Consider the following 13581-nt stretch of genomic DNA (forward strand, 5'->3'; position numbering starts at 1 on the left):
TTATGGTGGTGCGCTTTTGTTATTTCTCACTCTTTTGATCAGGTTTCTAATCTTGTCATGGCTTCACTTCACTTCTTTCTTATATGTTAGTTTGGTCTGATTGGATGGAAGGAAGGGAGGAGAGCAGAAGAGATTTGGACGAAAATTGGATTCCAATAAGACCTTATGGTCGGATTGGATGAAGGGAGAGTAGAGAGTAGGGTTTAGTGCTAAAATTCTTGCAATCCCCTTACCTAAAACTAATGGTGGACACAAGATAGGTTTTTATGGATGCACTCTACTTCGGGAGAGTACCAAGTCAAGCAAGCTTATGATCTTTTGTTTAGGAATAGTTTACAAGGTAACCCTCAGGAGAACAGGAACTCAAACATTCTAGCAGAAGTCTGGAGTTTGATTTGGAAAGTGTAGTTACCTACCAAAATCATTACATTGGTATGGAGGATTCTACATGAATGCCTCCCTGAAAGAAAAATCCAAGCTACTAGCATTATTTTGATAGTTAGAGCTAAACACCAAAGGACCAGAGGGTGTGGATATGCTTTTGTAGCAAAATACATGGTAGTAACAAGTAACAACCATATTTAATTTGAAGCTTGTCATAGTAGCGGAGCTAGAGCTATGTTAATGGCAAGCCAAGAAGCGTTAGTGGAAGCCATTTTGAAAGCTATGGAGATAGGCTATCAACATGTCATTTTTTTGATTGAGCACAGAAATATGGAGCGTATCTAGTGATGATGTGTGAAATCAGTAAGCTGTATGCTTCGAACTTTAACGACAAATGGATGACCTGAAAAGAAAGAAAGAGATTATTGAAGGTGACCAGGGTGAATTGGTCAAGGACCCTCTCACGGTTAAATCAGATTTTTCTCTAAGACTCAAGTATAGTGAGTGGATGAATAGTAGAACGTCCCTTGGTTTGGTGAGGCTTAGTCCCTTTTATAGAGAGTTTGGAGTGGGTCTACTTCTTAGGTGTCATTAACATCGAGGGAGATGTGTGGACTTAGTGGGGAGAATGGAGCGAATTTTCGAGAATTCACTCCACGTCTTGGATTGTGGTGCAACTGTTCTTGATTTGTAGAGAACACCTTAGAATTTACCAAGTGTTCATTGGTAGTCTACAGTTTTTGTTTGCATAGACTATCTATCTTTCTTGGACGACCTTTCTCCTTGGTATTACTGTTTTTCACTTTTCCTTCCAAACTATTATTTTGGATGAACCTTCTTGACTCGTATGGCCGATAAACACTTTTTGATTACCCATCATCTAGTATCAAAGAAGAAGACCTTAGTGGCATGAACAAGCGATGATGAATGACCTGCATTACCTTAGGCAGCAAGAATTGTGTCCAATTTTAAGAAAGGGCCTGCATTGCCTCTAAATACCCTACCCACACTATTGCTGAGTTCACCCAGACATTTTTGCAAATGTTTTCCTGGTATTTGCTTTATATTCTTGTAACTATTTTTAACATGGCATAAAAAAAAAAAACTGTAACTATTTTTAACATGGCATAAAATAAAATAAAAACACTCTTAAAAGTTGATAAAAGAAAGATTATATTCTATCTTTCGAAAAATAAAAAGTATAATAATATATCATAAGAGTTAAAATAGAGTCAAAATCTCTCTCTCCCTCTCTTAATATTAACGTTTAATTTCCATATTATTCTTAAATATTCTTAAACTCTTTAATAAAATAAAATTCTTAAATTTAAAATCATGTAAAAAATCCAAATTCTTTGAGTACACTCAAAGTGTGAGTGAAAGAGGTTAGTCTTATATAAATTAATTCAAGTTTTTTTTCCTCCATCTTATTATTTTTTGATGAAATTTTTCCTCCTTACTTGATTGCACTAGAACTAGATTATACTCTCTCTTTTTTTCTTATTTAGGTATATCTTAAAATTTCTTTTCAAATGTTGTATTAATAAATCAAAATTTTCATCTTTTGATTATATAAATAAACAAGATTCCAATGTGAATAAAATGTAACAGGTGAACAGCTTTACATATTTTTCTTAGATAGGTGGATAGTAAAAAAAGGGTAGATGTGAGTTCAGAGGCATTTTTGATAAAGTAACTATAAAATCCAAACTATATCATTAGTAAGGCAACGTTTGAAACAATCTGGATTTCTAACAAATTGAGTCCAAAGGACTCGATTTCCCCATGGTGCCAATAGCTGACGTGGAAAATTTGTCTTGCTGTATGTCCACCTGTAAATCGAGTTCATTGGACTTGTTTTCCAAAATCGATTCCAAAGGACTCGAGTTTCTGGTGTCTGAGCCCACCACCTTCTAATTTCATGTGCCTGGTCACGTGGATCTCTTTAATAGAAATTGAGTCTAATAGACTCGATTTTCTGTCTGGTCGCCACCTGGACAAATCGAGTGAATTAAACTCGCTTTCTTCTTCTGGAAATTGACTCTACTAAACTTGATTTTTATGAATGGTCCCCAGCCCGTCCACGTATCATGTGGGTCCCAACTGGGACATTTTTCCCCCTTACCCAGCTCACACCCTCTCTTCTGCTCTCACACCTCTCTTCTGCTCTTACAGCTTTCCTCTCTCCACTCACACAACTTGCCTCTCATCACTCACACAACAATCACACTCAACTTTCATGCTTGAGTGAGTTTGAGCATCTGGGTGTTTGAGAGTGAGAGACTGTGTGAGAGAGAGTGAGTGTTTGAATTTTTGTGATTTTGAGAGTGAGAGATGAGTGTGATCTATGGTTTTGAGAGCGAGAGCGAGAGACTGAGTGTGCGAGGTGTTTGAGAGTGTTTTGGTGAGAGTGATTTGGGAGTTTGAGTGTTTGGGACACGTGGACGGCTGAACACAAATCGAGTCTATTAGACTTGAGTTCTTAAAACGTCTTTAATGCACTCGAGTTTTAAATCTACGTGGACATTTTGTCCAGCTTAACCGATGTCACGATGGAGAAATCGGTACAATGTACTCGATTTATAAGCCCAAAATCGAGTCCACCAAACTCGATTTGTTAGAAACCAAATTAGTTTGAAATGTTGACTTACTAATAATATTGTTTAGATTTTATAGTTATTTAAAAATTTTGATCGAGTTCAGATCCACAAACATATGACATTACAAAGAAAGTCATTGCATTAGATTATCAGTTAAACCCTCTCTACTTTTTTATTATCTTATATTCATATAAATTATTATTATTATTATTATTATTCTATTTTATTATTTATAAATTGAAAAAAGTAACAGAAAATAAAGGTTAAAAAAAAAATTAACTAGAAACAAATTTATAACAAGAACTTATAAATTACAGCGAGTGGTAGTGGTCTGAAGATAAAAGAATTAGTGTAAATCGTAAGAAAAAAAGGGGTTATTTATTAGTTACAAAGCTGGGCTGTTTAGTTTAGTTTAGTGTAGTTTAGTTTGGGTAGGTTGGTCAATTCCCTCGCCACCAATCCAAATACTAATACTAATTAAATTCTTCTTTTTCAGACAGAGCAGGCAAAATGGCCTTACAGGCTGGGATTTCAACCTCCAAGGTTCTTGTTCTTGCCGGAGCAGGTCAAAATCATCGTTTTCCATTTTTCTTTGGTTACTGGGTTCTGTTCTGTGCTTCAATCTTAATTTGTTTTGTTCTGGGTTTTTTTAGTTTAGACCCATATTGACTTTTTTTTTTTGCTGGCTGTAATTTACTTTCCTGGTTTTCATTATTATTCATGCTGTAATTTGTTTCCTTCTTCTTGTTTTCATATATGCTGTTCAATTGTATATGGTTATGATATGGTGCATTTTTTGTTGCCGAATTTCTTGTCAAAATAAAATCTTTTGTAACAATCAAACTCACCACACTCTAGAAAAACCCACAATTCTCGATGAATGAAAGAGAAGTTTAATGTTGATACTTAAAAACATTTCACGTTTTGCTAGTTGCTACACCACACTTGTCTTCTTTTTGATAATTTGATAGTTACAACGGGAGAGAGGGGATTTCTCTGTTGTGAGCCACTCTTTGCTTCTCGTTTCACTTGCATACTTTTGCAATTGATCGGAAGCTTTATATATAAATATAATCATGAAAGATAACCTCCTAAACTATAATCCAAAACAAAAGAGACGAGGCAATAAAATCAAAATCAAAATCAAAATCAAAATCCTATCGCCTAAAGTTATAAGCTAGCTCTTTCTTATTTGTAGTCTACCACTCAATCTAAGCTGGTAAAGATATGCAAACTTACTAGATAGCAAATATGCAAAACGGTTCAAAACAAATCACCATTCTAATGCTAGAATCGGTGATGACTCTTACATTTGTAATGTGTTTCGTGATTTAGGTTGGACTTGTTCGGTTGTTTTGAGAAGCGGGCGATTGTCTGAACTCATTGCACAACTTCAAGCATTACTCAGAGGCGTAGATGAAGCTGAAATCTCGTCTGACAAGTATGACAGTGCGGCTCTTACAGCTCAGGTTGCTTGGTCTGAAATTCCTGAATGTCATTGCATTGCCTTTAACATGCTTACTATATGATGAGGGCTGCTGTAATTGTTGAACTGATAGATGTATATGGACAAAACTTAGTTACAATACCTTGTATATATTCCTCAATTGAATTCAACCATGTGATGTGGCCGCATTTGATCAATGCCGCACAAAAAGTGTTATCTTACCTTAAGGACAATTAAATTCAACTTGACTCATTGGTCAATTTAGTCACGTGGTTAAACTTAATTGGAAATCCTAAGGTAGAACATCTTTGAAAGTATACCTAATTTTTGTCCTATTTATATCTTCAGCTTCACAAATTTGGTATTTAGTTATATTATATATGCTCATATTTGTGTGTTCTCATTGTCAGATTCGACAATTGGCTCAAGAGATCAGGGAGTTAGCTGTTTCCCATCCTGTTACTGTTTTCAATGGGAACTCTGCCTCCAGTGGTATGTAGATTAATTGTATTGTATCTTTTTTCTCTGAAAAAATGTGGATTTTTAGTATGGTTTAATTTTTTCCATTCCATCTTTTTGACACCCTGATTTGGCATATTTTGTTACTTTTCCTTCACTCCCTTTAGCTGAATCATATCTTCTAATATTGGAAAAAGAAAGAAACAAAAGAAAACAAAAACAAAAACAAAAATCTTAGCGTTTCTACAAGGTGGTTAGGCTGGCAAACAATTGTTATAGTGTCAACAAGTCTATCAATATCTTTGTCTAGTTATTGCCACCCTGCTTTGCAGAACTTCTAGGTGAGATTTATGGAGGGTTCGATTAAATGGATTGCTTTTGGATATGGGTGATAGTGAATTGATTCACTCATTTGAGCGCTTGAATTTACTGAATCAGATGATCAAGTTTGATAGGCTTGATTTGAGCAATTAAGAATAAACTTTTTGTTCTGTGTTTCTTTACAGATTACATCAGTTGATCAATTGTCAACATATAAATCAGAACATCTCTCTAGAACAAAGGAAAAAGTACCTAAACATTTCTATTTGAGCGTGTGGATAAAAATATTTTCAAAGTCAACAAATTATATTTCTTCCCTTTGGGAAAAATTAACATACAGGTACCTTAGGTTCCCTTATTAAAATTCAGCCATGTGGCTATTTAACTAAATCACTAAACAGCATTACAACAATTTCTACCTTCCCATGAGAAAACCCACTTGCATTGAATTCAAGAGACTCTATCTTCCCCCTTCTCTCTTTGCAAATATCAAGCAATCCAGGCCCTCTGTTGTGGGAGAGGATGATGGGGCTGCATTTTATATACTTAGATTCACTTACAGAAAAAGTAGTGTCTATATCGCCAAATTTGTCTTGTAAATCTCCGGAATCCGACATGTTGACAGCTAAGTTGTTAGCTGTGGCCAATTGGTATGGTTTGGAGAGGCCTATACTGGTGTGCGAGGCTCACCTCTACAAGGATATCTCTATCAACTATGTTGCTGAAATTCTTGCCTTGGTTGACCACTATAATGCCACCAAATTGAAGGATATTTCCCCCAGATTTTGTTTTTTGAAAACCAATGTATATTTTTGGTTAACATGAAGTATTTCCTCATAATTAAAGTTTTCTGGAAAAGATTTTGGAATGTTATATAAATTTTTTTGTATGAATGTTCATAAAATTGATGAGGGTTTAATTAGACAAGCAAAGACGGACAGATCTGTCTTTCCACTACGATTTTCAATCCTTTCGTCCTCTGTCACCTTCCAATTTCCATTTTTTAGAATAGCCTTTGGTAACTTTCAGCAGAAAATACACACCAAAAGTGCTTGATTTTTATTCAAGTGGACTTGGGTGCTCGACTACTAGCAAAGAGAGATGAGGGGGACTGAGAGAGAAAGTGCCTCTTGAGTTCAATGCAAGTAAGTTTATCAATGGGGATAGTAGAAGGTGTTTTAAGTTTTAACGCTGTTTAGTGATTTATTTAAATAGCCACATGGCTGAATTTTAATGAGAAAACCTTAGGTACAGGACATAAGGTACTGTACTTATGTTCTGCCCTTTCCCTTTTCATTTCTATCATCGCAATTGTTGCTCCTTAGTTGTTTGCCAGAAGGAATTCCTCAGTAATTCTCTACTATCATATGTAGTTTTATTCTCGTTCAACATTTATCTTTCAAAGGACATTATTTGCTGTGTTACGAAATACGTATGATTTTTTTTACAAGTTGAATTTGTATGGTTTTTATTAGAGGGGGTTAATTATATAGAGATGCATATATATTTTTATGTGCACAGGGAGTTATGCTTCTTATTTAATGCCTGCCGCTGCACTGGGAGCAATGGGATATTGTTACATGTGGTGGAAGGTAAGCTTTTGTAACCGAAATCCTTAGATTTTGTTTGTAACCCAAATCCATAGATTTTGTTTGTAACAAATGTGTTGTATTCGGTACTGCACTTATGGTAAGCTTTTCTTGCTTATTTATGGGTGAATTTGTAATATTTCTTTCTTTTGTTGTGCAGGGATGGTCACTTTCTGATGTAATGTTTGTAACAAAGAACAATATGGCAAATGCTGTTGCAACTGTCTCCAAACAATTAGAGAATGTCAATGAAGCACTGTCTGTAAGTAGCATTGCTTTTTTGCTTTGCCATCTCGTAGTAAGTTCCTGACGTAAAACAAAGGGAGCAAAACCAAATCAGGTTTGGCAGTTCCTGGGCAGCTTTGATTTCAAGGAATTAGAGTTAGGATTTGGTGGGAAAAGGCTGGAATATATTAGGGAGTATGTGATTTCTAAAGGTGAAAAGAAATAGCAGGATTTGTGGGTGACATAAAGGGAAAAAACCAAGGTCTGGGTTACTATTCCAGAGCTGTGAACTGTAATTGGGCTGTTTGTTGATTATTTGAGGCTATTTGATGGGTGGGTGGTTTACGGTTATGAAGTTTTGGATAGGGTTTTAAAAGATGACAAATCAATGTGTGGTTGCAAGGTATTAAGTTGCCGGAAATTTAAGAACAGATGCAAAAAGTAATAAATTTCTAGACATCACATCTAGGATTTACTTGGCATCACACATCAGAGTAGGTTGTGTCACACAAACCTTAAACAAAACTTTATAGCTTCTGTATGCTTTAGAAAACTTATTCTTCTTCCCATTAATAGAGTATTACATCCATATAAATAGATGAAAATACCTATTCCTGTTAGAACTTGCACCTTTTTGAACCCAGACTAAGAGTTAGACTTGGACCCCTTGGGCTCTTATTTCTATGCCCAAACTAAATAACTAAACTCAAATAAATCCAAAATAAGACCCAACAGACTATTAGAACAGGCCATGTCCAGAAACTAGGAAATTACAGAATTTCCCTTGACAAATAGTAATTCTTTCCTTTACAGTGTTTAGAGTTCACCCCTGTTTTAAATATCAATTTGTGCAGGCGACAAAGAGGCATCTAACCCAGAAGCTAGAAAGCTTGGACTGGAAGGTTGAGGAGCATAAGGAAACATCCAAGCTTATTGCAAATGATGTATTGAACTATTCTTCTCCTCTCTCTCTCTCTAGATTCACGTTTCAATCTATAAGACACACGATGCGGTGGGGGGATCTTATTATTTGATAAAGACCAAATCACCTTGCTCTTCCTTTTCCCTTGTTTGAAGCATCACAATTCACGATCATCAGAGGATCAAATTACCACCTATTTTAGTTTGTTATCCTTTCTGAGATCACAATAGATACACCTAACTTTTGATATCTGCGTCGCTTGTGCCATCTGGATTTGGGTTCACAATAAATACATTCAGGTTATAGTGGCACCACTGGTGCTTGGGGTACGTATTGAACTATGCTTATATTCATTTGCAATCTTTTATGCTTGAAGGTTAATGAGGTGAAGTCAAACCTTTCTCAAATTGGGTTTGATGTTGAATCTATCCATCAAATGCTATCTGGGTTGGTGAGTTGTTCTTTTCCTTTTTTCAAATTATAAATTAGTCTCTCTCTCTGGCATGCTAATTTCAACTAAGCTTTTAGGGCTACTGATGTTTTATATGTCAATTAACTTGACAGGAAGGAAAGATTGAGCTTCTTGAAAGCAAACAGGTATATTTCTGCTAATGTAAATTATTTAGTGCCTTTTGCTGTATGTGTTCACTTAATGTTTCTATGGTGGTTAATATATTCCTTTATCTTCTTCCCAACATCATACAGGATATGACCAACTCGGGCCTATGGTATCTATGCCAAGTGGCTGGAGGCTTCAAAGATGGGCTTAATGCTAAACTTTTTAAGGTCAGAAATTAGATCTGTGTGTTATATTTATGCCTATATGGGATGAATAGCTAAGCATCTAAAGCTGTGGCTAATAACTGGGATTTAGATGAACACTTCATGCCGTGTCTACTGATTTAGGTGACAGCCAATTGTGTGGCCTATATTTATAATAGTGATATTTGATCACAATTTCTGAGGGATGGGAACTATTTTTTCATGGACTCATTTTCTCTAGTTCTTAAATGTTACTAATGTCTGCTTCCTTGTATCTCGGCAGGATGTCGGTGATACAGTAACAAATCATTCAACAATCACATTTGAGGAGAACTCGCTCAAGGTATCCCGAGTCTCATTCTTCAGTATAATTATATTTTCATTCACCGATTACATGGTGTAATGATTTTATTTCAGGGACTTCAATTCATTGCTGAAACGAAGGACTCAGGTGTGATTGATATATCGACGAGAACCGCAAAGAAAATTGATCTTGACAACTTCCCTGGGGAAAAAGCTCCGACACTGAATAATAGAATTCACAGGTCATATCCAGTTGGGATGTCTTTGGCTGAGATATTATGAATTCATATACATGATTTTGTTGTCTTCAATATATCATTGATTTTTTGAGCTGAACGTTTTCCTATTGATTCCATAGATGTATATGGCTCAATGGGATTCCTTAGTTCTTTTCCAGTGATAAATGTGTTCTGAGTGTTTGATTTGTACATCCCCGGCTGGGAGAGTATAGAGTGATAGCATTTTGGTACGAGTGTAAATTTCAATGTTATTCTTTCTCAAAATAAAGCATCATAATATCAACGGTGCTGATGACATCGTATTTTTCAATGACCAATTTAAGAATAGCGTGTTCAATGGTTCAATTTTCATTTAGCGATTGTCGAAAATCCATCCAAGGCCAGATCTGTGTTATATACTTTGTGCAGTTGTCCTAGTATGGTATGTTAGATTGGCACAACACAACATAAAGCCCTGGGAAAAAGATAATGAAATCATTGGGTATAGGCTGCATTTTGAAAGTTTCCTTTGCACAGAAACCGCCTGGGTGAAGACTGAAGAGTGGCTTTGAAGTCCTTAAGAGTTCTTTCTTAACCTTCCCATGTGTGAAGAGTGGCTTTGAAGTTCCTAAAGTTCTTTCTTAACCATTCTGAATTGAATAAATTACTACTGTATTACTTTGTTGTAGAAGATTGTAATTTGGCAATCAATTAAGTACACAAATTTGGGAAGTTATCAATAGCGTATATAAAATTAACTCAATAGAAACTATTTAAATTTTCCTCATTAAAAAAGATTTACGGAATATTTTTAGAATTTAGCTGAAAGCTATGCAATTCAGATATGGGGAAAAACTTCAGCCATACATGAAAATAGAAAATAATGGCATGGATAAAGTGTTTCTCTCAATGTATAGGTCTACCTGCGGAAACTGTTTGTTGGTCTAATCTTAAGTTTATTCACATGTTCTCAAAAAAAAAAAAATAGTAATAATAATAATAAATACCAAAAAAGAGTTCATTCACATGAACTTCTTATAAAAATTCATATCAAACTAAGCAGAAACAATAGCTAAATCAGCTTGAATTTCAGTAGAAATGCGTGGTGGGGCATTTTTCATCCACAAAAGAAAACTTGTCACATGGATTACAATTTTAGGAAGTTTGTGAGTTACAGAGATTCCTTCATCGATATGAGAAAAACTAATACTATGAAAAGAATGTTAATATTTTTGCAATTTTGTATCAGAAGATCAAAGGAGGCCTTAATTATCAAATTGTATTCATGTGATAGAACAGTTTTGCTCACAAGTTTGGTGAAGTGCTATTTAAAGTTATAGCAAAGCTTCCTTTCAAGTCATATCCCTATTTCCAAGTCAGGACGTACTCATCGTAATGTTTTGTGATATATGGTACATGGGAAATGTTAAATTAGCGAAATAAATAATTGAAAGTATATGATTATCAAAAAATAATAATAGAAAGTATACGAGAAAGTGTGTTATGTAATAAAATTTGAAATTAGAATTAAAAATATCCCTCGTAATTATAAGAATCGAAAAAAAATTGATCTAATGTTTTGGAAGACATACAAAACAATTAAAAGAAATAATTAAATTGTCTCCCCCCTATACATTTTTTAGTTCAGCAAAAAAAGAAGAAGAAATAATTAAATTAATAATGTTTCACTGGAATTGTACACAGAGTAATAGTATGGTGGAATTTATATTGTTATAGAACTTATAAAAGTTATAATTCAATGAAAATATAAGTAAACTTTATCAATAAATTAACTAATTTTTAAGTTGCATTATTATTATTATTATTATTATTTTGTTTTGTTTTGATTTTTTAGAGAGTTTCAACTTATGACGTTTGCTCTTGATGATAGTTCTTTCTTGATGATAGCTCTTTATTATCAGATCAAAATACTAATTGGTTAAGTGGGGATTAAGAGACTTTACTAGTTGAATTAATAAAAACTCATGCTATTTTGTTTTGTTATAACATATATAACCATATTCTGTGGTTTAAGCTACCTATAAATTTAATTAGATTTTATAACTTATGCTATGAACCGCAGTAGTTATACTCCAAGTGAAAATATATGCAAACTTTATAAATATAATTATCTAATATTTTAGCACTAATTTAGTCCACTCATATCTTAAATGTGTTGTGGTTAATCATATTTATAAGTTAAAAAATCTACGTTACCAAAAAAATTTTAATATTAAAAATCTAGGTAGATTAAAAGTATCACTAGCCATCATGAAAGGTCACCATAGTCACATGAACTAAATAAATAATACTTACTGAGATAAAATAAAAAAATTAAAAAAAAATTTCTCAAGTTGAAGTTGCTGAATGATTCTCCGAGGAACGAGGGCCTGCATTTTATATTGATGTCAAGGTTGGACATTGTTGATTTGTGAGTTTTGTAAATAATGTGATTAACTGTAAGTGTTTGAAATATGTATTTTGTTTTAGAATTAATTATGAGAAAGAAAAAGACACATTCTATATCAATTTTTATTCTAGTTGGTTGGAGCCTGAAGCTGAAGGTAACACTCTTTCTCTTCTCTATCTTCTTTGTTTGGTGCGAATTTTGTCTCACTTCATCTGATGGGTTTAACTTGTTTTTGTTTTTACTAATAGTAATAAATATGTTCCAAATTAGGGTTTCTTTAAATTAATCAGATAATGTACTACTAGTTAGACAAGACTGAAAATTTTCATATGGCAGTTGCTTGCTTAATGCTTATACACTTTGCACTTGTTGTTTGTGGAGAAATTTGAGTTACATACATGTTTCAAATTATTATTATTATTATTATTTGCATGACTTGAATTGCTTGCTATATGTTATATTATGTTGTCTGCTCAGCCATTTAATTCAACACAACCAATTGCAGGCAGTAAAAAATAGCTGCTTTCACATCTGACATCTGTTTTGTTGTGTTCACACAGTCACAAGAATGTTTATGTTCATCTTTAATGTCTTTGTTTTTGTTTTAGACTAGGTCAAGTCGTAGCCAGACATTTCATAACCCAGTAGGCCATTAATAATCACTATGCTAAGTTTTATTGATATGTTATACTTAAATGGCTTCAACTAGTGTTATGGCTTCATATATATGTGTGTGTGTGTGTAGAAACCATGTTACAATTTAAAAATCAACTTCTTCTAATTGATTGACTGGTGGTGGAGACATTTGACATAATTGGAATGACATAGAGATCAGATGTATGGAGTAATGAAATTTCTAATTGTCAAGGGTAATTTTGCAATCTGAATATGAGCTTACTGTTTAAACCCTCCAATCAAGCCTTTTTTCTTTTACTGGTTTTCTCTCATTGTACACCAACTGATTATGCTCTGAAGTTGGATTAGTTGCGTTTATTTGTGTCTTTATATGATTTTTATTTTTTATTTTTTATAGAAGTTGTAATTAGGGCTTCCCCCTCCTGGATGTTTCCTTGTATCACTAAGCAGAGAGTTCGATGATAGCTTTTTAATTTTTAAACTGTCTAAAAGACAGAGCCACTCATGAACCTATGTTGTTGGGTCTGTTAGGGAGTTTCGACTAAGTTAATTTTCTCTGATGCAGCAACAGAGTCAGTAGACATGCCAAAGAACAAGGGAAAAGGAGGAAAGAATAGGAAGAGGGGGAAAGAATGAAGCAGATGATGAAAAACGTGAGCTTGTTTTCAAGGAAGATGGGCAGGAGTATGCCCAAGTGCTTCGCATGCTGGGCAATGGCCGGTGCGAAGCAATGTGCATTGATGGCTCCAAGCGCCTTTGCCATATTCGGGGGAAGATGCATAAGAAAGTATGGATTGCAGCTGGTGATATCATACTCGTTGGTCTTCGTGATTACCAGGATGACAAGGCTGATGTGATCCTCAAGTACATGCCAGATGAAGCAAGGCTTCTGAAGGCATATGGTGAGCTTCCTGAGAATACGCGTCTCAATGAAGGCATCATTGATGATGAGGAGGATGGTGGTGGTGATGATTATATTGAGTTTGAGGATGAAGATATTGATAAGATATAGGGTCTAGGAATCAAATCTGTCCGGATTTTATCTTCAGTTTTTAAGTGTTGCAGTTAATGGCACATACTAGTCAAAACTTTGAAACTCACTTTGTGAGTTTGGATCTCTGGAGTGAATTGGATGTATTCCATTAGCACCTCTTACTAATTAATGTCAGTTATGTTTGCCTTTGCTAGACTACTATGGATACCGTTGCTTTATACTCGGGTTATAAATTTTACATGGGCAGAGATGCGCAATTCTTTTGTGTTTGTGTCAAAATTTGAGAAACTTGAAGCATGTATGATTATTGA

At 34.4% G+C, this 13581-nt stretch overlaps 1 protein-coding gene and 1 pseudogene across 1 annotated transcript; both read left to right on the top strand.

Annotated features, from left to right (window-relative positions):
• The first annotated feature begins 3388 nt into the window (after nt 1–3388).
• On the top strand, nt 3389–9596 carry LOC142641742 (uncharacterized). The gene is made up of 11 exons (XM_075816228.1): nt 3389–3549; nt 4320–4453; nt 4842–4923; nt 6733–6803; nt 6961–7062; nt 7880–7969; nt 8324–8398; nt 8512–8544; nt 8653–8733; nt 8993–9052; nt 9127–9596. The coding sequence occupies exons 1-11, from the start codon at nt 3495–3497 to the stop codon at nt 9292–9294; spliced, it is 951 nt and encodes a 316-aa protein (XP_075672343.1). The 5' UTR covers nt 3389–3494; the 3' UTR covers nt 9295–9596.
• Nucleotides 9597–12331: 2735 nt separating this feature from the next.
• Nucleotides 12332–13483, top strand: LOC142637862 (eukaryotic translation initiation factor 1A-like; annotated as a pseudogene).
• Nucleotides 13484–13581: the final 98 nt, after the last annotated feature.

The sequence above is a fragment of the Castanea sativa genome, chromosome 6 (assembly GCF_040712315.1).
Source record: "Castanea sativa cultivar Marrone di Chiusa Pesio chromosome 6, ASM4071231v1".
NCBI classification, from domain to species: domain Eukaryota; kingdom Viridiplantae; phylum Streptophyta; class Magnoliopsida; order Fagales; family Fagaceae; genus Castanea; species Castanea sativa.

Excerpts from the sequence above, each read along its gene's own strand:
- LOC142641742 (XM_075816228.1), top strand. The coding sequence starts at position 3,495 with ATGGCCTTACAGGCTGGGATTTCAACCTCCAAGGTTCTTGTTCTTGCC. Across the intron at positions 3,550-4,319 it reads TCTTGTTCTTGCCGGAGCAG|GTTGGACTTGTTCGGTTGTT; the intron begins GTCAAAATCATC and ends TTCGTGATTTAG. Across the intron at positions 8,545-8,652 it reads AGCTTCTTGAAAGCAAACAG|GATATGACCAACTCGGGCCT; the intron begins GTATATTTCTGC and ends AACATCATACAG.